The following is a 24,155-nucleotide window of genomic DNA, read 5'->3' as shown; positions in this document are numbered from 1 at the left end:
GCCTTTAAAATCATTTTATAAAGAATAGCACAAGTTAGGATTTATGTCTAGCCTATTAAACCCTCCCCTGAGAGCAATACAACCCCCTCCCCCGCATCACCTGCTGTTTATCCCTCAGAGGATGGCTCATAGCGATTTGTAAAGCCAAGCAAGAGAAGTTTTGGGGCAGCCTGAGAGGAAGGTGTCTGCCCTGTTCCCTGGTCTCCTCCCTGCTAGAGTCAGTAGTGCCCCATCACAAAGTGATGAAATTGTGTCTGTTTCCTTTCTCCATGATGACAGCAGGGCTCCTCCAACATCTGTCTGGGACCATCTGACTGACCAGTGTCCAGCCATCTCTTCTTCTCCTGGGATTTCTTGTGCTAGAAGACATCTGGGGCTGGGATGGCATTTAGGCCACCCCAGGTGTAAGGTTGGTGGACTGGAGCACCATGAAAATGTTCTGGGGTCCCTCAGGGTTGGGACTCTTTTCCTGAGGCCACTATGCACCTCTGAGCTGTGACCTCAAGGAAGACAGGGACTGTGTCAGATTAAATGTACTGTAGAGGTGCATAATTGCAGGTTGAGTTTGTGAGTATGTGTTTCACCTGTGCATGGGTGTGTGTCTCTCATCAGGTTTGTGTTGACCCCTAAAGTCTATTTCTAAAGTGCACATAAGAGGTTTGAGTTCTAACTCAATCTATGATGCTCTTGGCCTCCATTGTACCTTATCCCTAAAAATCCCATAAAATCCCGTAAAAGATTATCCCAGCCCCTTACCCCCATCTCATCCTTACCCTTCACATATCCAGTTTTTTTTTAGACCCTGGGTAAAGGGAAGCGTGCCCAACCACTTCCTTGCTGAGCTGAGAGGAGGAGGGAAGGCAGAAAATCTAAAGATCTGTGTTCGTGTTATATACAGGTCCTTCTGGGCTCCAGCTGCCAGTCTCTGAGCTTGACATACCTCCCCAGCCAAAGCCCACAGGGAAATGCAATGAGGTATTTTAAAGTCCTGTTCTTAGCTTCTGAGCTCAGAGTTGAGTTCCATTCATCCAGGGTGTCCTGGATCCCCCTGGTGTCCTGAGGACCCTGTGGTCCTCCTAGAGGTCCCTATGTGCCACCCTGGGCCTCTCAGAAGCTGGGGGTGAAGAGTCATGGTGAAGGAGACGCGACCAAGCTGAGGCTGGAGACGGTGTTCCTTCATCCCTACCCTCTCTGGCTCTTGGCCCACCGCTGGGCATGTCTGTGGGCAGAAAGCCAGTCTGAGCAATCGCTCACCCCCAAAGAACAGGCAGGGTCCACCCTCTCAGAGCACAGGAAAGAAAAAGGTGAGGGTAGGAGGAGGGCTGGGGCGAGGGCCAGCGGGCTCCAGAGAAGGGAAAAGCAGTCCCTCCTCTGGGTCACTCGGACAGCCCCTCAGGTGACTCAATTTCAGTGCTGAAGAGTTCCTTGTAGAGTGGAGGGAAAGCAGCCTGGACCACGATGGGGTGCAGATGCTGGAAGGTTTGCAGCTTTTCCACGTGCTGGCTACACAGGCTCCGAAGCTTCCCCTTGGGTGGCAGCTGGACATGGGTTAACAGGGGGGGAGGGTCAGTACGCCAGCCTCCTCCCCAGAGCCAAGATGTCCTCTCGGCCCTCCCGGGCTAGGGCAACCCTCCTTGCTTTCCCCTCTGCACTTGGCATCGGAGGGGTGGCCAGACTCGATCCCATCACAGGGGAAGTATGTGTTCAGGAAGCCAGAGGCAAGCGAGGGCTGCTGCAGGACAGGTGTGTGTTTTCTGAGTGAACCCCCAATCACATTCCCGCTACTCACCTGGTAAATGCTCCAACTCCCACTTTCTGCTCTTAGGATGGTTGGATCCTGCGACTCTGTTATGTACTATCACTGGCCTTCATTGATGCTGTTCTCACGTGGAATGCCTTTCCAGTTCTTTGCTTGGCTAATTCTTCCTCACTTTCAAGTGTCACCGCCTCTGGGAATATTTCCCTGACTACCCCTCCCTGGATTAAGGGCATTTCCTTTGGGCTTCTCTCTGTGTAGTAGCACTTAAACCTGATTGTAGGAAAACGGTCTCATTTGTCTGCCTTTCCACCCTGGGTCTAATCTCCTTAGGTAGGTTCTCTCCCTGTCTCCCTCTCTCTCTGTACCTTTTGTTCCTATCATAGTGCTTGGCACATGACAGTTGCTCAGTAACTATTTGAACTAGTTTCGAAGCAGGTACCCAACGCTACCAATACTCAGTTGGAGGGAAATAAAAAAGGCCTAGAGACCCAGGAGGAGACAGAGGTAGGGAGACCTTATTGAAGAAAGGCCAAGAAAACCATTCATCTTCTGCAGCTTCCTGTATAACCAAAGTAGTCTTGAAAAGACTGCTCTCCAGCTACCACCTCCTCTCCCACCACCATCTTAGTTTCCTAGGAAAGGGGCAGTCAGAGAGGACCAGGCAACATGGATCCCTTGATATCTTTTAGATTCATTCTTTTTTCATTTCTACTGCTTTACTTTGAGTTTGCCTGGACTGTCACAGTACCTCCATCCATCCATCCTTCCATCCTTCCTTCCTTCCTTCCTTCCTTCCTTCCTTCCTTCCATCCAACCTTCCATCCATCCCTCCTTCCATCCTTCCTTCCTTCCTTCCTTCCTTCCTTCCTTCCTTCCTTCCTTCCATCCTTCCTTCCTTCCATCCATCCATCCATCCATCCATCCTTCCATTCAATAAATGTTTGTTGAGAACCTCCTCAGCTAGGCACTGTGATGGGGTGTGGGGATAGATCAATGGATAAAATAAGGTAGAATAAAATATCTGGCTTTATTAAATGCATATTCTAGTGAGGGAGCCAGAAAATATAATATGCCTGAAAATTTCTTAAAGAGCAGTAATGCAAGGTGGGGTGGAGGGCTTTTTGCATCAGAAAACCTCTCCAGAATGGAGGGATGGGGCAAGCCATTTGGAAAACTAGGGGAGGAACCTTCTAGGCAGCAGGAACAGCAGATACAAAAAGCCTGAGGTGCAACTGTGTGTGATGTGTTGAAGGAATAGCCGGGAGGCGACTGAGAGGGCAGGGAGAGGAGAGGAGGTGAGAAAAATTCAGGGTCATATTGTACGTGAGGCCAGTCAGCCATGACAGACCCTACAGGTGAGTCTCAGCAGGATGGGTGGCTACAGGAGGGCTGAGACTTATGCTGTGTGGCTACTGCAGGGCAGAGGAGGGAGGAGCAGGGGCCACTGTAACAGGCCAAGTGAGAACTGATAGCTGGGGGAGGTGGGGGGTGATGGTGGAGGGGGTGATTCTGAAGGTGGAGTCAGACCTGCTTTCCAGCTGCCCCCCCCGCCCAGGGTCCAGTCAGTCTCTCCTTCCAGCCCGTCCAACTGGACTTGAAGTTCTTTAGGGCCTAGACCGTTGTGTAAGTCATTTCTGTATCCTTGGCACCTAGCACTCACTGTGCCTGGCACATAGCAAGGGTCCATTGCTTGAATGATTACATAAAAGGTTCTTTTACACTGGTTCCAAATTAAATTGCCTAAATAATAGCCCTGATGATATCATTCCTCCAGCCCTCATGGCTCTCCATTGCCTGGAAATAAAGCCTTCACTCCTTAATATGGCACTCAAAGTCCTCTCTGATTTGCTACCTGACCTGATTTCCAGCTTCTTCTTGTCTTCTGCTACTTCCCTGCCCTCATCAGTCAGTGCCAGGTCCCAATCTTATGCTTCAGTCAAAATGTACTATGAGCTATTCCCCATATATGTACTATTTTGCCTCCTTATTTTTGCTGATATTGTTTCCATAGCCTGGCATGCCTGTCCTACCACCACGAATGTCTGTTAAAATCTGTCATACTTCATGGCCTACCTTAAATGCCACCTTCCCTAGGAAGCATTGATGACCCACTCTTTTTACCCCAGATTATTTTTAATCCCTATTCTATGCTCATAACATTTCCCCAATATCTCTTACCGAAGGAACTCATCAGGGGCGCGGGGACACAGTGGGAGAGCACTGGGATTCAATCTTGTATTTATTACTCGCCAATCATGCAAACGTCGGCAAGTTGCTTAAGTCTCCTCACCGCTAAAGGGGTATTTGAATACCTGTCCTATTACTGAGTTGCCCTGAGGATGATAGCATGTCTGTGACAGCACCTTGTTAATCGTACTACTATCGTTATCACGTACCATATGCTACTCTGTACCAGAGTACCAGTACGAGCCTCTTCCTACCGCACTACGAACCCTCAGTGGGGGCAAGGATCGCTTCTCTGTAGCTTTCCATTCCATGGTGCCTTGCACAAACAGATACTGGGTAAGCGATGGCTATATTAAACTGAACTGATTCCTGGAGGCCCCCCCCCCCAATTCCAGGCTCTCTCATGTTCCATCTGTACGCAAATGGCAGCGATTGCTTGTCCCCTTGGTTTCCGTGCTGCTGCTGCAAGCTCTCTAACACCATATGGCACTCTGTCCCCACGGAGCCCCGGGGTCCCAGATCTCATGCCAGGCCTGACCTCCTCCACCTTGGGGACTGCTCCTACCTTGGCCAGGATACCTTGGCGGTGGGTCTTGTAGAGATGGTGATGGAAAGCCAGCTCCAGGTTGTGCTGCAGCTGCTCTACTTTCCTCTTCTCTTGGAGCCCTGGCCGGTCTGAAGGAGGGCGCAGCACCATGGCGAGAAGAAGAAAGAACATGGACGTCAAATTCCCCCAACAGGGTGTGTCGTGTTGGGTATCTGTGCTGGAGCACGGCCTCCAGTGCGTGTGCACATGCGCATGTGTCCTGGCTTGATAATGAAAAGCTCTAGGGGGTGGGGGGTGGCGCCTGGGTGGCTCAGTCAGTTAAGTGTCAGGCTCGGCTCAAGTCATGATCTCACAGTTCATGAGTTCAAGCTCCACATCGGGCTGTGTGCTGACAGCTCAGAGCCTGGAGCCCGCTTCACATTCTGTGTCTCCCTCTCTCTCTCTGCCCCTTCCCCGCTCACTTTCTGTCTCTGAAAAATGAATAAATCTTAAAAAAAAAAAATTTTTTTTTTTTTAAAGAAGAGCTCTAGGGCCTGGGGCTGGGCTAGCTGTCTATAAGGCAAACTGGGGAGAGATAAGGCGGATAAGAACACCCAATATCCTGATGCCCAAGCTGCCTTCTCCCTGATACCCTGATATTTCACATGGCCCCTTCGATGCTGGGATTCCACTATGGGGGGATGAAATGGAAGAGAGCCCTGTCCCCTGGCCAAGGCTGAGACCAGATGGGAGATTGCCTTGGTGAAGCCTCCTAGGCCAGCATCAAGGCCTCTGCATCAATTGGTGGCTAACTTCAATAGACAAAGCACCTTTTGCCCTGGCTCCATCAGATAGCCAGAAGTCATCTTTTTTTTTTTCTAAATGTTAATTTATTGTTGAGAGAGACAGAGCGTGACTTGGGGAGGGGCAGAGAGAGAGGAAGACACAGAATCGGAAGGAGGCTCTGGGCTGTCAGCAAAGAGCCCAATGTGGGGCTCGAACTCACAGACTGCGAGATCATGACCTGAGTCAAAGTCAAACGCTTAACCCACTGAGCCACCCAGGCACCCCACCAGAAGTCATCTTTTAAGTCTTTATTTCTAGTTCAAATGATCAGGTCTCTGCTCATTGGCAGAGCCAGACAACAGATCGTCTTCATCTGCAAACTCAGGTTAGTAGCTCAGCTCATTAGCCCAGGTTCTCCAAATACTTAGCATTCCCTGGCTCAGCCCAGCCCACTCCATTCCAGTGGAGAGGGTGCCCAGAGTTCCATTGTGACGGCACACAGTCTTAAAATTAGCTCACGCATGGGGTGCCTGGGTGGCTCAGTTGGTTGAACATCCGACTTCGGCTCAGGTCATGATCTTCCGGTTCGTGAGTTCAAGCCCCTGCGTCGGGCTCCATGCTGACAGCTCAGAACCCGGAGCCTGCTTCAGATTCTGTGTCCCCCTCTCTCTCCGCCCCACCCCTACTGGTGCTCTGTCTCTCTCTGTCTTTTAAAAATGAATAAACATAAAAAAAAGTTTTAAAATTAGCTCACGCAGAGCAGTGATTCTCAGATTTGGTGGCACACGACAATCACCTGTGGGAGGCTGTTAAAAATCCTGGTGCTCCAGGCTGCACCCCAGATCAATGACCTTAGAGTCTCTGGGAGTGGAGCCTGGAGAAGAATCACTTTTAGAGCTTCCGGGTGGTCACAGTGTGTGGTCATGGTCACACTGGACACTCTGGCGTGAGCTCACAGGCCAGCTAATTTCTCTCTGGGATGTGGCTCACTTCCTTTCATCCCCACGGCTCCCTGGCCCCCCACTTGTCCCAACTCCACCTTGGGAGCCGTTTCCCCTTCTCAGGCTCCTCTGACCCTTCATTCTGCTCTTTAAAGCAGTTTTCCAGACTTAAGCACATTTGAAGGTCCAGACCCTTCACTATCCCTTGCCCCCCCTGCCACCCGAATGTCCCTTAGGCAGGCCCAGCAACACTCACTGGCGTTGATGAGCACGAGGGCTGTGTAGAGAGCAATCTCATCCTCAGAAAAGCGCAATGTGCTCAGGGAGTGGGAGAAGTCAAAGATGGAGCTGATGAGCTCCCCACAGCCTAAGGGATGGAAAACCAAAGGATTTGCCGGGTGAACGAGGCCACGGTGCCCGGGGACACCCACCCTCTTGATGTTTGGAGCAGAGGGGGTGATCTGACCTGAAAAGAGGATACCCTGATTCTTGAAGCTCTAGGGGGCTTGCCATCCCACCCCTCCCTCTCCATTTCCCCCTGCCCCTCACCCAAGGCTCGGAACAGCTCTGTGCCTCCGTATTTGCCTTCGAAAAAGACTGTGTGGTTGTCAGCGTTGTAGGCCCGGCACATCCTGACCAGGACCACTTCCATTGCTCCTGGAGAGGGCAGGGACATGCAGGCAGGAGTCAGGCAAAGCAGGAAGCCAGCTCTGTCCCCCTCCCCCCAGGCCTGTCCACCCTCCCTGGGCACCTGCTTTGAGAAGCACAATCTGGTCATTCTGGCAGAGCTCCATAAAGCCTGAGAGCCTCTTAGCGAACTCCACCACGTACTGAATGGCCTCAGTGAGGCGGTGGGCACAGCGTTCCCACATCTCCCACATTGACTGCAAGGAAGGAGGAGGTCCCGCTGTAGCCCGGTTTATGACCCTGTCACCCTCCCAAGCCCCCAGGAGCCCGGACTGATAAACATCAGGAGTGAGGTTCAGAACTTCCACACTGTCTGCTCTGGCATTTTTAGCCTATTCTCAGCCCAGATGCACACTTGGGGTCAATGCCTGTCATGTGGTTGCACTCACTGAGCCCCCACCAGCAGCTGGCACCCGGCTAGCTGTCCATGGGGAAACAAAACCCATCTGAGATGCAGCTTTGCCCTCAAAGAGTTTGCATTTTGTAGGGGTGAGAAGGACACACTGACCCCTCTCCCAAAAAGACACACCCAAAGGTCTTGATAACCTGGAGAAGTGAAGGCTGAATGCCAAACAAGTATTTTTAGAACAGGTTGTATTGTGAGAGTGTGATGCAAGAGTGTAAACTTTGGAGCCCAGTGGATCTGAACATGCCTTTGGCTCCACGACTTTGTGGCCCAGGAAAAGTCTGTGAACCTCTCTGAGCCCAGTTTCCTGGTCTGCTAAGAACCGAAATAAATGCCAAGCTCCCAGGTGGCTGTCGTAAGAATGGAAGATAATTTATGTGAAGCGTCCAGCACAGCGCCCGGCAGAGAAGGGGTGCGTAACATCAGGGTTCTGACTACTGTTACCATCAGAGGACGAGGAAGGAGAGTATGCCGAGGTCTGTACGCCAAGGTGTGGGTGCTGGAGGCGGTAGGATGAAGGGCAGGCAAAATGTTAACCAGCAGGGGCCAAGGAAGAGCTCTCATCCATTGGCTAGACACATGCACACACGCACACACACACACACACACGCACACCCCATGTTTCAAAGCGGGGACACCCTTGTGCGTTGCTCCAGCCCGCTCGCCTGTGCAGGTGGCCATCTCTGCACTTCCCCAGTGGAGGCGGGATGTACCCCCTTCCCACGGGCTCTCCTGGCCTCACCTTCCTCTGGTAGCCAGCCACCTCCTCCCTGGAGAAGATGTTAGGGCGCTGTCGTAGCAGGTCCTCCAGTCGCAGCTGACATGTCTCTCGGTAGGACTTACAAACGTTCTGCACCAGGTGCTCTGGGGCCAGAGGAGGAAGGCACAGGCTCCGTGTCAGCCAGCTGCCACCCTACCCACACAAAGGGCACTCCTGGCCTGGCCTACCCCTGCTCTGCCTCCCTCCCCCTTCGACCCCTCGGCTCCCTTGGGCTCAGGTTCGGTGTACATGGAGTGCTGGCTCGGGCCCCTCTCTTGGAAGCCCCTCCCTCATGGTCCCTGCCCTCTCCACCTCCCAGCTGCTCACCAGTCTCTGTCAGGGAGGCATAGGGCACCTCTGGGGTGCTGTGGAAGCTGGGGCTGCAGTAGCTATCCGGGCCCTGTCCTGGTTCCTCAAGCCCAGGATGCCTGGGGTCCTCGAAATGAAGCCCACATGTGTCAGGGGGCAGCTGGCTGCCTGTGCCATAGAAGCCGTCTCTGGCCTCGGCCTTGCCCCGCTCGGGGCTGTGTCCCAGGTGGTATGAGGCCCCGTTGGGCCCCGCCTTGGCCAGGCTGCTGGGGCAGGAGGGCCCAGAGCCTGGGGCTCTCAGGAGGCCGGGGGGACAGGCCGAGGCCTCAGGCAGGTCAGGCGAAGAGCCCAGGGGCAGCTGCCCATCTGGGAGTCCCACAGGGCATGCAAGGGCATCTGCTCCCTGGCCCCCCGCTGGCAGGGTCTTGGCCACTTGTCCCCGCTGCTGCTGTTGCTGCCGCTGTAGTTGTTTCTGCACCTCGGCATGCAGGCTGTCCCTCTGCTTCTTGGACATGCGGCCAAACTTGACAGCTGAAAGAGGTCGGGGACCAAGAGTGTTCAAGGCAGGAGGACTTGGGTGCTGGGCGGCACCAACATGCATTTTGATCATTACAAATTCACTTGCTGTCCCCTGAATAGCTAGCACCGAGCACAGCTTCCTCAGGGGCCCCCACTGTTGCTTGAGACCTCTGCCACCTCTTAGGTGTTTGCTGCAGGGCCGGTCCAGCCCAGGCGTTTTGGTCTCCCAGGCAAACTCTCCCGGCTGGAAACTGGCTTCTGCTAATGGCATGAATCTGGACTGAGGACTCTGGCCTCCTGATGCTGGGGCTGGGGGTGGTCACGTCAGGGGCCTCGAGCTGTATTGGGGTCACCTCGCCTGTCTAGGAGGGTCGGAGGAAGAGGAGAGCTGAAAACACAGGTCTCCCTGTGGTCAGGCCTGCAGGCTCCCTGGTGACCTAGATACTCACCACAGCCCAACCCAGGCTCCGCGGCTTGTTTCTGAACATCCTCTTCTGCTCTCTCTTTCCTGCCTTTTCACTCCCCCCCCCCACACCCCTCCCAGGTGTGGGGGCACAGCCCCTCGCCCCGCCTGCCCCTTTGCACCCCAGCGTGTTTCCTTTCACTTTGTTATTTTGGGCGCTGAAAAGTGCTGACGGACTCTTTCTGGCTCCTCATCACCTCATGCCTCCCCCAGCCCCTCCCTGGGCTCCCTCTGGGTGGTGATGGGGGGCTGTGCTGAGGCGGAGGCGAGGACACGAGAAAGCGCCAGGGACAGCAGCCCTCCCCACGCTCATGACTTCTGGGTTGTTCTCAGGCCCACTCTGGCTCCCTTCCTAGCCACCATCCTGTGTCCTATCATGGGGCTGGCAGACCAGGAAGGGAGATGAGCTAGTACTGGAACCATGGGGCAGCAGGGCAGCAGGGAGGATGTGGAAGCTGGATGGTATCTGGGCCACAGGTGAGGGAACTGAGGAGAATCCATCACAGAAAGAGGAAAGGGAGGAGTCGGGGATGTTGGGGAATGGAGGACTGTTCTAGCAGACCCTAAAACTGGGGATGGCAAAGTCCTTTGGTGAGGGTGGTGGGCCTACCCCACCGGGCACCCCCGTTGTGCATGGCCAGCCCATGCCCCACAGAAGGACGTTTCTACAGGGTAACCTCTGCCTAGCACAGCAGGCCAGGCTGCCTCTTTGGAGACTCCAGGGAAACCCCAGGGGGCTCCCTGCTTGGCCTCACCATCTCGGGACATGCCCAGTGCCAGGCATTTCTGCAGCCGGCAGTGCTGGCACCGGTTTCGGCTGGTACGGTCGATGGGGCAGTTCTGCTGGCGGGTGCAGGAGTAGACCACGTTACACTGCTGGCTCCGGCGGAAGAAACCCTGGGAAAGGCAGGCGAGGAGACCTTGGCTGTCTCTCCTGGCCAGGCCCAGCTCAGTCCCCAGTGCTTCCAGCCCCAGCTCTGGCCCCAGCTTTCCCAGATTCGACCCCCCATCAGTTTTCTCTCCTCCATGTCTTAGCATGATGACAGTTTGCCCTGCCATCATGTTCCCAGCTCAGGACAAGGCCCTCCTGTGCACAGGGCCTCCCAGGTAAGGCACCTCCCAAGCAGCTCCCTAGCTGCTTCAGTAGACCATCCCGGAATAAAGGCCACAGAACCCCTTCTCCTCACCTCGGAAGAGACTGTACGCGCGCACGTGCTCACCTTGCACCCCTCACAGGTGATAACCCCGTAGTGGATCCCAGACGACCTGTCCCCACAGATTTTGCAAGGAATCACTTCAATTTGTGCTGGAAGAAAGAAAGAACGGGAGGTCAGCCCAGGACCCTTATCTGCCTCCTGCCCCCTCACTCACCCCGCTCCAGCTTGTTCCCCTCTTGCAAGATGGAAGGAAGGGAAAAAGTGCCAAACACTGCTCCACAACAGGCCTAGGGGGGCCATGTTTGGTTTGGTGGGGCAGCCGGGGGCTGTTGCAGCCCCAAGGGGGCAAGAATGCAGCTGCCGAGAGGCCACCTGTTCAGCCCTTCAAGTGGAAAAGCTCCAGTTGCCTCCCTCCCGCCTGGGGACCTAAGAGTCCTCGCTGCTTTACAACACCTGCTTCCCGCGCAGGGGGCTTCCTCTAGGCCCCCCTCCCCTACCAGGGCTCTGCTTCCATGGGAAGAGTGTGAAGCGTGGGGGCGGGGAGGGGGGAGATGTGGTGAACCAGCCGGGAGGCACTGGGGGCCAGGTACAGATGCCAGCCATCCTTGGCAAGGCAGTGAAGGCTCGGGGGTGGGTTGAGCAGAGGCCCCGGGGCCAAGCAGACAGGGTCCACAGAGTAGGGCCCAGGGGGTATGGAGAAGTGAGTTAGTTAGAGCCCAGGAGAGGGTTCAACAAGCCGGGTCTGTCAGATGCTGGGGACCCAGGGAGAGAATCAAACAGGGTGCTGAGGCCCCTGGCCCTGGAGCAGAGAGTGGGCAGCTCTGTGTGTATCAGTACATGAGAGTGTGGATGTTTACATGTGCACGAGGGTCCCATGGATGTTTACGTGTGCCTCTGGGTCCCATGGTATGCCCACGCATCATGAATGCTAACTTTGGCTGGGACTAGGGACCATCTCATTTAAACTTTTTCCTTTCCTTTACAGGTGAGGGAATAGACCAGATGAGGTAAGTTTGCCCCAGGGCCGGGTCTACATCCTAGCTCCCCTGCTTTCCATTATGCTGTTCTGTGTACATGGCTTTTGGGGTACACACACCAGTGGGCATGTTTGAGGGTGTGTGTACACATGGAAGGTACACATAATTGTGAGCCAGTGGGCATGTCTGCTTGAGCCAGCAGTCTCACCTGCACGTTGGCATGTTAGTGTTTGTTCTCTGGGCCACAGGGCCCCTGACCTATACCTGGCTCCAGATTCTTCTCTCCTTTGCCCTGGCCCCGTCAATGCCCACAGCTCTCTCCTGAATTTCAGGGACCAGCAGTTGGCCTTCTCCCAGCTCGTCGTTGAAGAGGAGTTGGGATTCCCACTATGTCAGGGGGACTCCGTCCCTCCCAAGGGACAGGGGTCTCTTGTGTGCCTTCGGTGTCCTACTGCCTCCCCTTTGAGCAGGGAGGCTGAGGTGGAGCAGACCAGAAAAGTGGTCTAGGACTGCAGCCCCTGCTCATTGGTGACGTGTCCCCCATCCGTGTCCTACTCTGAGGGTCAGTGGAAGCAGCAGCTTGTCTATAGGGCAAACCTATATTCCAATGAGCTTACCTCTGGCTCTGGCCTGGGCCCTGGTCACACATATGCGTAGGGCCTCCCAATGTGAAGTGGGCGCCTTTACACCACCGACCCTCAAGCCAGCTTTGAGCTGAGTCAGAGTAAGCAGCCACCTCCTCATGGGGGACTGGGCCCATGAGTATCTGAAACCCCTCTGTGAGAAGTCCGTTCTCTTCTCCACCCCAGCCCCCATCCGACTGCCCAAACCCCACGCAGGAGGCTGTGATCACCTGCGGCGGGGGGGGGGGGGGGGAAGCGGTGACGGAAAGTGAGCCTTTCGGATTCTTTCCAGTAAATTAGGAGTAGATTGGAATGCATGGAGGGGAAGAGAGAACAAGACAGGGGATTGGTAGCTGGAAAAGGGACAGAAAACATGGAGATACTGCATATCAAGTCACTTAGATTCTCTAGGCCTCAGTTCCCTTGCCAGTGAGGCCGGGGTACAAATAACACTGTTTGTCCATGGGGGGATTGTAGGTAGTTTCACAGGCGCAATGACATGACCTGTGGGAAGCGCTGTGTAAGAGGCAAAACTCTACGTATGCTGTTACTACAGAGCAGGGCCAAAGGTGAAGAAGGCCAGTGGGCATTTGAGGCCTGATGGAAACACCCGTGCCCCATGGAGTCTGTGCTTGCATCAACACCTTCCCCTTCAACAGTGTGGGTCTCCCTCTGTAGTGGCCCTCAGCCCAGAGAGGGGAGAAACCACCTTGGGTCACCCAAAAAAGTAAGCGGCAGGGAGATTAGGCCAAGCCACAGTGGGAACTCGGACTCCAGCCCAGCAGTCAACCACAGGCCTCCCTGCCTCTTCCCTTCTCCAAGAGCCACATCCGTGTGCGTGTGTGCACCAACCACACAGGTGACCCAGACACATCTCCCTGCCCTATGCCTGACCCACTGCTGGTCCTTGCCCCAGGAGCCTCGCGGCACTATAACCAAGACCTTATTCTTCTCATAGGCTGATGTGGCCAGCCATGGACCCCCTTCACAAATACCTACCTATTCTTGAGGGGGATGCTGGAGTTTAGACCCCAGCCACCAGGCCAGCCACTCCTCAGGGCTCCCCAACCACAGTCCCAAGACAGAGGTACACAGTGAGAAGGAACACAGAGTCAGAAGTTCCGAGCTGGGAGGCTCAGACTCTTGTAGCTTCTGAGCTAGAGAGACCAAGAGGTTCAGGACTAGCAGACAACAGAGACTTAGAACCTGAGCTGGAGATGCAGGTGCAGAAACACAGAAAGACCCACACCGATATTCTGGCCCCAGTGCCCTGCCCCTGGCCCTGTCTGCACCACCAGGCCCCTGCTCTCCCTGCTCCCTCCTTCCCCTGCCACCTGTACCCCTTTCAATGCCATCTGCTTGAAACCTCAAAGAGAAAGTCCCGTTGCACGCGCGAGGGGGACTTGTGGAGGCGGGGAGTGGAGAGAGCGGGGAGAGAACGGGAAGAACCGGCAGAGGTGGCAGTGAGGTGAACAGGAGCTGAAAGCACCCCGCACCCCTCACCTTCACAACCTACCCCCGAGCCCTTGCCTGCAGCAGCAGGTGATGGGAACCCAGGTTGGGGAGGGGGAGCTGAGTAATCACGGGATTACTCAAACGGTTGCCCTGGAGCCTGGCCTGCCAGGAACTTAGCGTCTAAGGGCCTGATGGTGCCAGGAACTTGAACCAAGCAAAGGTCAGGACTGTCTAGGCCAGCCCCTGTGGCCCCCGCTGCTTCAGGAAGATCTTTGCACCTCACTGCTGCTCTCTCCCAGGGCCCATCAAAGGAAACCCTCACACTCCCAGGAGAGAGAGGTGTCCACCTACAAACGCTCCTGAAATCAGCTAGTGATTACATGGCTCTAGCCCCCCATCAAGGGATCTTGTGAAAATTTTGTGAGCAGGTCCCTGCTCAGGTCTGAGGGCCCAGATCCTGCATATGGACAAGCTCTGCTTGGTGCCCAAGCTTGCTGGTCCTCAGTCCGTACTTTTGAGTAGCAAGAATTGAGTCCCTCGTGAAGCTTTTGTGCAGGGCTGCTCCTCCCTGGGGGACAAGGGTGGGGTTGGCCGTCTTTCCCCCAGCTCATTTTCATTTCTTCTCCTCAGCCTGTGAGGCCTCTAAAGCTGCATTCTGATAGGACACTGGGAAAAGAAAATGAACCCCTTCTCGATTGCTTCAGAGACTGAAGCATCCCCAGGGAGCTTGCTGTGTGCACCTCTGATGTGGGGGAAATCCGGTAGTGAGGAGGTGGTCTTTCCCTCCCTCCAACCCCTCTAGTCTCACCCTTCCCACAGCTGTGAGATTCATTGATAGCGCTCTCTGAATGCATCCAGAGCCTGGCTCTTAGGAAGCCAGCTCTGGGCCTTGTCCAGGTGCCCTATGCCACAGAGAGGAAGTGGTAGGAGCGAAGGAGGGGCTCTAGCCCAGGGGGATCTCTCCCCTCAAACCCCAGAACCACTCCCCCCCCCTCTGCCGCCCTGCCAACCCTGGGAGAATGGATGCAGCCAGAGGTGCCCTGGGGTCCTTATCTTCTCTTGGTGCTTTGTCAGTCTCCAGATGGGCCTTCCTTCTCTTTCTCTCCCCTTTTCTCCAGCCGACAGGGGTTCAAGGGCGATGATAATGATAGACATAAGCCGTGGCTGAATTTTACTTGGTGCCAGGCTTCGCATATGTGTTTCATTAATGATTACAACAACCCTAGGGACCAGGCATTGCTTGTACTGTCCCCATTTTACAGATGAGAAAACAGTCGAGGAGGGAGTAAGTGGCTTGACTAAGGTCACACGGCCTAAAGTGGCCGATCTGACATTTGAACCCAGGTCTCTGTAATTCTGTAACCCATGTCCCCAACCATTAAGCTATACACCCTGTAAGGATGAGATGCCCAAGTGAACCAAGCAAATGGGATACGAGACAAGGTTACTGGCCACAGGGGAAAGGTGGGCTGGGAACAGAATTCAGAGAGGACCCCCGGGGAACTAAAGCCGGGACTCATGCCTGATGTAAGGATGCCCAGGGACATGGTCCCCTCGTTCCCTGCTTTTCATCTGCCGTGCCACCTCCTCCTGCCTGTATTCATGTCTTGGGGCCAAGGTGTCCAAGGCCAGCTCGTCTGACCCAACAGAGCTCCTCTGGGGGTGTGGGCTGGCTTTCATACAACGTAGTAGGCCTCTGCAGGGATGAATGAGTGGACAGGAAAGAGGAATGCACCTCTTTTCTTAGCTTAGCTCCCCCACCCCCACCCCCATGGAGACCACAGCTCTGGCCAGGGGTCCCAGTGTACTCTAGCCTGTCACCAGCCTCCCTCCTTCCTCAGCTCTCCTTCCCGCAGCTTCTGCAAAGCTGGAAACCACTTTGGTGTGTGCCCCTACAGGGGAGCGGGAGGGGGAGGGGTGGCGGGGGCCAGGAGAGAAGCACTTCTATCTGCTGAACACTGCTCCCAAGGTAGGGCGAGGGTTTTCTGCTGATACACCCAGATCCCAGGGCTGAGAAAGTAGTGAAGCTAAAACTCAGGTGGGCGAGGGAGAGTCTGGGGTTCTGAAAAGCCACGAAAGACAGCCAGCCACCTGAAACCCCTCTGGGTGCCCCCGCCACCCCCGCAGTCTGGGACAGGAGAAAGGAGAGGAAACAAAAGAATTGAGTGAAAACAACCAGTGAATGGGGGGAGGGGATGAATCACCAGGAGGAAGCTCTGAGGAGTGGGAGCCCCAAGACACAGTCAGCGGCCTTCCCTGCCGCCAGGCTTGTGCGTCCTTTCCACAGGGCTCTGCTGTTCCAGGAGACCAGGAACCCAGAGAGACTCTGGCTGGGGTGCTGACGCCCTGCCCTGTAACCGACCCTCCCCCGAACACACATCCCCATCTTTTCTGAGCCCAGAGTCCCAGGACAGCATTGCAGTAGCAGGAAGAGTAGAGATTAGATCTCAGAAAGGACTGGCCGTGGAGGACAAGAGGAGACCCCAGAGCTGCTTTCCTTAGAGGGCTCTTAGCATAGGAAAGTCCCTGTTCCCTGTCTGAGTCAGGGGCACAGAGGCAGGGGAGATGAGGGGGCCCCCAGGAGGGCAGCAATACTGCTTCAGTGTGATGGGACAGGCTGCAGTGCCGTGGCCTCTAGGACCTTGGGCTAGGGGTATTTGGGATTCCAGTTAGGGATGGGAAGAGAAGAAAAGGCAAAGGTTCTGGGGTTATGCAGGGAAGGAGGGGGCCCTTTGTAAAGTCTTCAGGTGGTCCAGGGCTCCCAGGATAATAGCTGTGGCACCCTTGGGGACCTGGACTACTTCTGGCCCACGGCTCCTCATTATCATGACAGACTTGGAAAGATCAGGGCACAGCAAAGACTGGCATGTGACCTCACACCTCCCCTTCCCCTTCCCCCTACTGCCCCATGCACACTCAGTGGTTGGTGGGGGGAGCTCATGCCTATTGCCTCCACGCTGGCCGTGCCCTCAGAGAGAGATGACTAGGGCCACCATCCCTCTGGCTGGCTGGGAGTCTTTCTGGCTAATGGACATTTCCTCTTTGCTTAGCTGCAGCTCGCCATGGCAGGGAGCCCCTATCACCCTTCCAGAACCTCCATAAAATCCATGCCTCCCCCTTCCTGCCTTCCTAGACTCACTCAGTACTCAGCGTCTCCTCTCTGCGGCCCGTCCTCTTTCCTCCCCATCTCTCCCTGTGTCTGTGTGCCTTTCCATTGTCTGTGCTCCAGCTCTGTGTCGGGCTTCACGCGGTGCTGTTTGGGTGGTAGTTCTCCACTTACAGCTCCATCAGGGCATCATTCTTTCCCCAAGTATTTCATGACTCTGTCCTTTGGGTTTGGCCTCTGCACCTCTCTCTATTTCCTGGTGTGTTTCTGCTCCTTGTTTGTCTGCCCCTCAGTCTCTGGGTGTGTCATAGTCCCCAGCCCCCAGTGTGTAGACTCTCCCTGGCTATAGTCAGAGAGCACAGAGGTGGCTGGCACTCACTAGGTGTGTGTGTGGGTGGGGATGGGGGCAGCCAGGTAACCTGGGGCTATGAGATACCCAGAGATGTCCAGGTGAGAAGGACTAGTGGCATCTACCCCCAGATCGGAGGGGACCCCCTTCTCTTATCTACCAGCCTGGATGGAGCTGTTGGGGGGAAATTATGTAGAACTGCCTAGTGGCTCCCTCCTCCAGTCCTAGGGACTCCTGTTCTCCTGCCAGGCTCTGAAACACACCCAATCCTTGCTTCCCAGGGTGGATTTACTGACTGGGGACCATTTCTGGGAAGACTGGTTTGCTAACTTTTGCTGCTAGTCTGAAGAAGCTAGAAGGAAACTGAAGCTCCAAAGGGCCCCTCTTCCTGTGGAAATCTTTGGCTCTTTTCCTTGCCCCTCCTGACCCATCCCAGCTCATACACCCACACTGGAATCTCTGTCCCAAGCTCCTTCTCTTCTATGGCCTCTCTGTCTATGTCCTGGGAGAGTTGAGATGCCTTCACTAGCTTTGGGGATGCTCACCTTGGGGACCAGGGCTCTCTCCTTGGTCGTGGGTCCTCAAGAACTGGGACCCTCTCCAGAGTTAGTTTTATTTTTAAATTTAGCTCTTATTTTGCTTATGAGGAGACCAGAGCCCAGTGACTTGTTTAAGACTACGTGGCTAGTTGGTGACAGAGCTGGCATCAGAATCTGGTCTTTAGATTCTCAGCCCATGGGTCTTTCCAGGACCCAATATGGCCTCCCTTCTGTGGTTTGTGGGAAGACCCCAGGTTGAGGCTGGGCCTGCCTCAGGCCTCAGGCCACAGGGACATGGGGCTTCCCTTTTCCTCGTTTGCCCTGTGCTCCGAGAGGCCCTCCAGCTTTCCTGACGCGAACAGAGGGATTGTCTGATTTACTTGTGCTTGCTCTGCTAGAAGGCACAGGGACTGTACACATCTGCCCACAAGCTGTTGGCCCATGGCTTCACACCAGGAAGGGGTGAAACTGAAGGCTTTCTGCTCTGTCTCCCCTGCCTGATCCCCCCTCATCAAATGAATGAGGGAAACTGGGGACACACACACACACACACACACACACATGCTGAGACCTGGATGTTGGGTTCTGACCCTCTCTATCTGCCGATCTGGCTCTCCTCTCCCTGTCCTGCTGCTTCAGGGCACAGCAACCCCTCTGACTCCTCTTTGAACCCACTCTGAGGCAGGTTGGCAGCATGGAGGGAGTTGCTGCAGTGGGAGAGTGTGCCTGTCAGTCACCAACCTCCCTCTGCTGCAGCCCTGTGATCTGGGGTGAAGCACTGGCCTCGCTGGGGCTCAGTCCTTTCTTGTTAAACGCAGGGCAGAGCACCTCAGACACTCCTGCAGACCCTTTCCAGGGCTCATGACATACGTGGTCCTCCACAGCCCCCTCTATTACCCTGCCCTAAGAAAATTGCCTGGGGAGTGAGACTCCACAGCTACTCCACCCATCTCCCAACAGAACTTGGCCTTGACTGGGACACACCCTGTGGTGGGGGGAAGAGCCCTCAGCTTTTCTCACGCTGTTCCCAAGACACCTCTCTGTTCCAGAGGCCCAGGGATGACAGTGGCATCTAGGCTTCCCCACTCCCAGGTGGCCCCATTCACTTACTTCTCATGATTGAGCCTTGGGCTTTGCTGCCTTGGCTTTCTGTCCTCAGTGGGGGGTGGTCCGGGGATGGGGCACAGCTGGCAGCTGGGTTGGGGGTGAGGCCCTCTCTGCCGAGCTTCAGCCTGTAGCTCCTCACCTAGCTCCCTCCCAGTTCTTCTGGGCCAGGGGGGTTGAAGCCACCACCACACAGGTGGCCGAGTGACAACCCCCCCACTCCATCCCCACCCCCTCTGGGGTGCAGCGAGTAGGATGACAGGCGCTGCATGTGGCCAATCTGGGCCTGGGGCAGGGTGTGAGGGGCGGGGCAGCCAATTGCAGGGGGCGTTGGAAAATTCCAAAACCACATGCGACAGCCACACGCGGTAAAAGCTGTTTCCACCCGTCAAGGTAGTTCTGGCTGGGGAGCCAGAATGGAGCTCACGGGAGCCTGGGGCCAGGTTCCTACTCCCCCTCCCGCTGAGGACCAGAGCCTGACCCTCTTTGCCAGGCGACTCCAGGGACAGGGATGTTTCTAGAGGTAAGTCACAGGATGTCTGCCCCCGGGGGGGCAGTGGCTGGTGCCACCAGAGACCCTGTGGACTGTCAACTGCCGCCCAGTGGGGTGCAGTCTGAGAGGCCGCCCCACCACCCCACCCGCCATGCTCATGACCTCCCTCCAGACATGGCATATGCCCTCGGCTAGGGACTAAAGATAATAGCAGCAGTAATAATCATCAGACAAATATCCATTATCCGCAGGTAGGGTTATTTCCTCAGGACCAAAACTACTGCAACTGGAATGCAGATAATGTTGGCAACGACGATGATGATGATGATGGTGGTGGTGGTAATAAAATAATAATAATGTTTACTATGTGCCAGAAACGGTTATTAATTTCTTATGTGGATTATCTAATACTCACAAAATACTTTATGAAGTAGGCACCATTATCCCCATTTTGAAGAAAGTGAGACACAGAGAGGTTAAGTAACTTGCCCAAGGTCACACAGCTAGTTAGTGGTGGGGTCAGTATTCAAACTCAGGCAGTTTGGCCCCAGATCCCACCCGAGGGATGGGAGAGCTTCTCTGGTCCATCCTCTAGCTCTTGAGGATGTCTCAGCTTGGGAGGTTTCCTGGCACTTGAGGCTAGAGTTTATTGGCCTGGGGGTCCTTCTGAGGGTCCCTCTCAGCCTCAGATCTGCTCTGTGGGGTACCTGGGCCTGAGGGTTCCCTCTTCAGGGCCCTTTAGTGATTAGGCCCTCTCTTGGTCTGGGAATCCCTCCTGGGCTCCTCCCTTCTTGGGACTGTCCTGGATCTCCTCCTTGGGTTGTCTCAGTTCAGAACCTATTTTTCTGAGGCTCTCGGCCTGGGGGAGTCCCTCATCTCTTCCGGATTCTCTGATCCTCTAAGAGGTCTCTGGTCTTGCCGGGCCTCTAATAGCTCCTCAGCACAGTACCTTTCCATGCTGGCCTTCCTCTGGCTCTCGGGGCAGCAGAATGCACATGCACGGAAGGCCTGTCACCCTGGCTTCTCATAGGACACTCTGGGGTGGGGGTGAGGGCTTGGTTGCACAGGCCCAGTGGGGCTGGGAGAGGGGAAAGGGGCGTGGTCTTGGTCAAGGTTTCTGTGGTAAGAGGTTAAGGTCGGGATGGAGTATAGGCTCCTCCAGTTCCAGCTGCTCCGAAAGTCCCCCTTCTTCCCCCCCCCCCCACCCACATATGGTCCCTGGTTCCCATCCCCCGGTTCTTGAGCACGTCACTCCTTGACCTGCTTTCCTCCCAGGGCCCTGCTCAGCATTTCCGTGGGGCCCTGTGGCTAGGGGCAGGCGAGGCACAGATCTGGATTGTGCTGAGCCAAGCAACCCCCCACCCAGGAGGACGCAGCATCCTGGATAGCCCCCTGGCGCCTGTCCGCCCAGCTCAAGGACGAGGGGACGCTGTTGCCCTCTGAGATGTCCCTGCTTGGAACAGGGAGGCTCTAGGCAATCTTGGCAGCCGGAGCAAGGTCAGTGAGCTCTCAGGAGGAACTGGTAGGCAATCCAGGGGAGTGCCATGGAGAAAGGCAGGTGGTCTCTCTTGCACCAGAGTGGTTCTCATTAATGCGCAGACCGTGCTTCTGGAGGAGGCCTTTCCCAGAGTACCCTCAGGCGGTTAAGGGTGCGCCTGGACCTGATGGGATATAAGCTTTGGGACTGAGATTGGGTGGGTGCATTTTCTGGGGGAGTGGCCTCCACAAACTAAGGGGTTAGATCCCATGTGCTGAGAGGTCCCTAGAGGGGATGCTTCCTCACCAGTGTCCATTGGGAAGTCCTTCCTGAGCTCTAGCCTTCCTACATGCTGTGGCCTCAGTCTTTCGGGGTCCAGAGTGTCCCTGTGTATCATGTTTCCTACAGAGGTGAAGGTTTTCCTGCTCTCCAGCTCTGCACGGCCTGGCTTGTTCACACCTCAGGATGTGTTAACCACCAAGATGAACACCAAATGTGGCTCAGCTGTCGCAAAGCCTGGTGCAGGCTCCCTGAGTCCCGAAGGCCAACCCTGCCTCCCCCTGCTGTCTCCCTCCCTCCCGCTGCCAGCTCCTGTGCCTCTGTCCAGCACCCCTCCTCTTCTTCTCCCACAGGTCTCTTCTAATCCCTCTCTCCTTCAGCCTGTGGTGCTCCCTCTGACTCCACAGGCTTCCTCCTGACCTCCCATCACCCTGATCTTGAGGTTTCTTCACACCCCACCCCCGGCTCCCCATCTCCCTGTTTCCCTAGGTGCCACCTCTGCCTGGCTCCTCTGTCTCTGGGCCAGCTCTGGAGCCTTGCTGAGCTCCTGCCATCTCTCCACACCCAGCACCAGGTGCTGCCCCAACCCTCTACTCACAGCTGTGGGTCTTCTTTGCGGCCAGCAGCTCTGGAAAGAGAAGAGAGGGGGTCGGGGCCAAAAGTTGAAGACCATGGGCACCAGGAACACCACCCCATCACTGGCCCTATCCCATCCCATTCCTTTCTCCTGAACCTGGTGTCTGAGCAGAAGGTGGGACCATCCTGCACACACCCCTCTCTTCCCTCTATGCCCTTCAGGTCCTCAGAAGTGCTGGGCTTCTCACTGCCTCTGGGAGTTCCCCAAGCTCTTCCTTCTCCCTTCTCTCAGAATGCCCTTCCCTGACACCCTAGTCAGTGTAGCCAACTTCCCCCTCATCCCTCAAGTTTCCAGTTGGAGAAGCTGTACATGCCCCTCTCCCCTCCCCTCATGCTGACACTCGGCACCTTGTATTTGATTTCCTGACACTCACCGCGTTGTTCCCTAACTGCTATCATTGTGTCACTATCCGTGAAATGACGCTTTCCTGCTGGTCGGTAAACCCTGTGGAGGAAGGGACTGTGTCTGTCTCGTTGACCTTGCTATTCCCAGAGCCTTCTGTGGTGCCTGGCCCATTAGAGGTGCACAATAAATATTCTGCAGCCAGAGTGACATCTCTGTGGTCTCTCCTTCGTGCCCGAAAGCACCTGGGAGTGCCAGAGGTGTGGAGGTTGAGAGTAAGGCCGTGAGGATGTTTGGAGGAAGAAGATGGAGACTGGGAACACAGACTCTGCCCTCTGAACCCTGGCTCCTGTGGCATACCAGCCTGCACAGGAGGGGGTCTCTTCCTGTGGCGGGTCTGGGCAGAGAGCAGACAGTAGGGTGCCCAGCGGCTTGACGTGGGGTGGGCAGGGATGCACACACCTTGGAGGGGCAGCTGCTGAGGAGCAAGCCTTTGCTAGAGCATTGTGGCGACCTGGTGGTGGCGATGGTAATTCACTTTGGCATTTATTGAACACCTACCGAGGGAGACCCTGGGAGGAGGCTTCCCCTGCCAGGTGTTGGTTGATTTCCTACAACCACACAACAGCTCCTCATAGAGCACAAGGCTAGCCTTTTGTACCAGAAAAGCCTGTAGCCCTGCCTTAGGCCCCCTACAGGCTTGCTCCCTAACCTCTGAATCTGCTCTGCTGCTGGAGTTTTCTTTCTGCTGGCCATTCCCGGACACCTCTCCACCATCCCCCTCACACTGTCCCTTTGCCCAGGAGATGCTCCCCACAGGCAGGTTTCCTTCACGGGGCGGGGTGGGGGTGGGGGGGAATGCACTAGAAGGGCTGGGCTCTGCTGGGGTGGGGTGGGGGAGGACTGCCCAGAGAGGGAGTGACTCCATCCGGCCCCTCCCCCTCCCACTGATCCTGCCTGGCCCCACCCAGCTTCCTCCCTGACGTGGCACCCTCTCTCTGGCCTCCTGGGGTGGGGGTGCTTCCCTGCCAAGGTGGTGGTGTTCTTCCCCCACCAGGTGGCCCCGGAGCTTGCTGGCACTCACTCCCCTGGGTGTTCACAGCTGACCAAGCAGGTGGCCGTGCATTCTGCTCTGAGAGGGTCTCTGAGTTATAGACTGTGGGTGGGGACAAGGACTGCCTGACTCTGTGCATCCCACTGCCCCCGGCCTGGTTCCCCACGTTCTCTGCACAAATGAAACCTCGCACCCCTGGGCCAGTGGGGAGAAAAGTGCCAGGCTAGTGGGCATGGGCAGCGGACGGGGTGTGGTTGCTTCCTCCCCCCACCCTTTGTCTGTCACCCTTAAAGGCAGGAGGGGCTCCTCCATTGGTGAATGAACAGAAGGTGGGGTGGCCAGCCTTCCATCCACTGCTGCTGTTTGCCAGCTGAGTAAAGCAGTGTCCCCACCTCATCGCAGGGGGCGCTGACATTGGGAGGGTCTGCCCACATTCTGGCCCTTCACTGGATCTAGCTTCCTTCACTCTGTTCTCCCCCCATCCCCCACCACCCCACACCTGTCTTCCTTCCCCGCTGCTCCCTTTCTTTCCCCTCCCTGTGTTTCCTGCTTATCCCCCTTTCTACAGTCTCTTCCTCTGCAGTGTCCCCAGCCCCTCCTCCTGCTTCTCCTTCAGTTTCCATCAGGACTGGCCTGCATCCCCTGCCAATCCATCTCTCTCCTTCTCTCTTGTCTTGTCCTCCTCCTCCTCCTCTCTTCTTGACCAGAGTCTTCCTCTCTCTCTCTCTCTCTCTCTCTCTCTCTCTTTCTCTCTCCTGAACCTCCTGACAAGTCCTTTCCACCTGCCTGCAGGGCCATGGGCCTCTTACCCTGAGAGGCTCGGTGCTGTCTCTGTGGGGCCCTGTCCATGGGGCAGCTCCCTTGGTGCCGTCCTTGCTGCCCCGGCTGCCCAGGAGGGCAGGGAGCAGGGCCCAGGGGAGGGAGGAGGGAGCAGGGAGGGAGCACCTGGCCTGTCAGCAGGCAGGGGAAAGGAGTGGCTGGCAGAGTGGCCTGGCACCAGGAGGGGACAAGGAGAGAGATCTGAGGAACAGAGTTTGGAGCTTTGGAGAGAAACAGGATAAGTGAAGGGAAGGAGGCCAGCATTTATTGATCACCTACTGTGTGCCAGGCCCTTTGCCAGTCACTTTAGAAACCCATGATTCTCATAGCATCCGCCATTATTCCAGATTTACCCATAAGCTATGTGATGCTCAAAGATATTACTGACTTGCCCAAGAACA

At 55.7% G+C, this 24,155-nt stretch overlaps 1 protein-coding gene across 1 annotated transcript; it reads right to left on the bottom strand.

Moving 5' to 3' along the window:
* Positions 1-34: 34 nt before the first annotated feature.
* RORC (RAR related orphan receptor C) lies at positions 35-23,838 on the bottom strand. The gene is made up of 11 exons (XM_047848009.1): positions 23,745-23,838; positions 21,501-21,530; positions 10,564-10,649; positions 10,099-10,240; positions 8,380-8,892; positions 8,035-8,156; positions 6,951-7,083; positions 6,749-6,856; positions 6,456-6,566; positions 4,512-4,621; positions 35-1,538 (listed from the first exon to the last, which is right to left on the bottom strand). Exons 1-11 carry the CDS (start codon positions 23,782-23,784, stop codon positions 1,377-1,379), a joined length of 1,557 nt encoding a protein of 518 aa, XP_047703965.1. The 5' UTR covers positions 23,785-23,838; the 3' UTR covers positions 35-1,376.
* Between the last annotated feature and the right edge of the window lie 317 nt (positions 23,839-24,155).

The sequence above is a fragment of the Prionailurus viverrinus genome, unplaced genomic scaffold (genome assembly GCF_022837055.1).
Source record: "Prionailurus viverrinus isolate Anna unplaced genomic scaffold, UM_Priviv_1.0 scaffold_50, whole genome shotgun sequence".
Classification (NCBI taxonomy): domain Eukaryota; kingdom Metazoa; phylum Chordata; class Mammalia; order Carnivora; family Felidae; genus Prionailurus; species Prionailurus viverrinus.
Note: the sequence above shows the minus strand (reverse complement) of the source record. Positions and strands in the feature narration are given on the sequence as shown.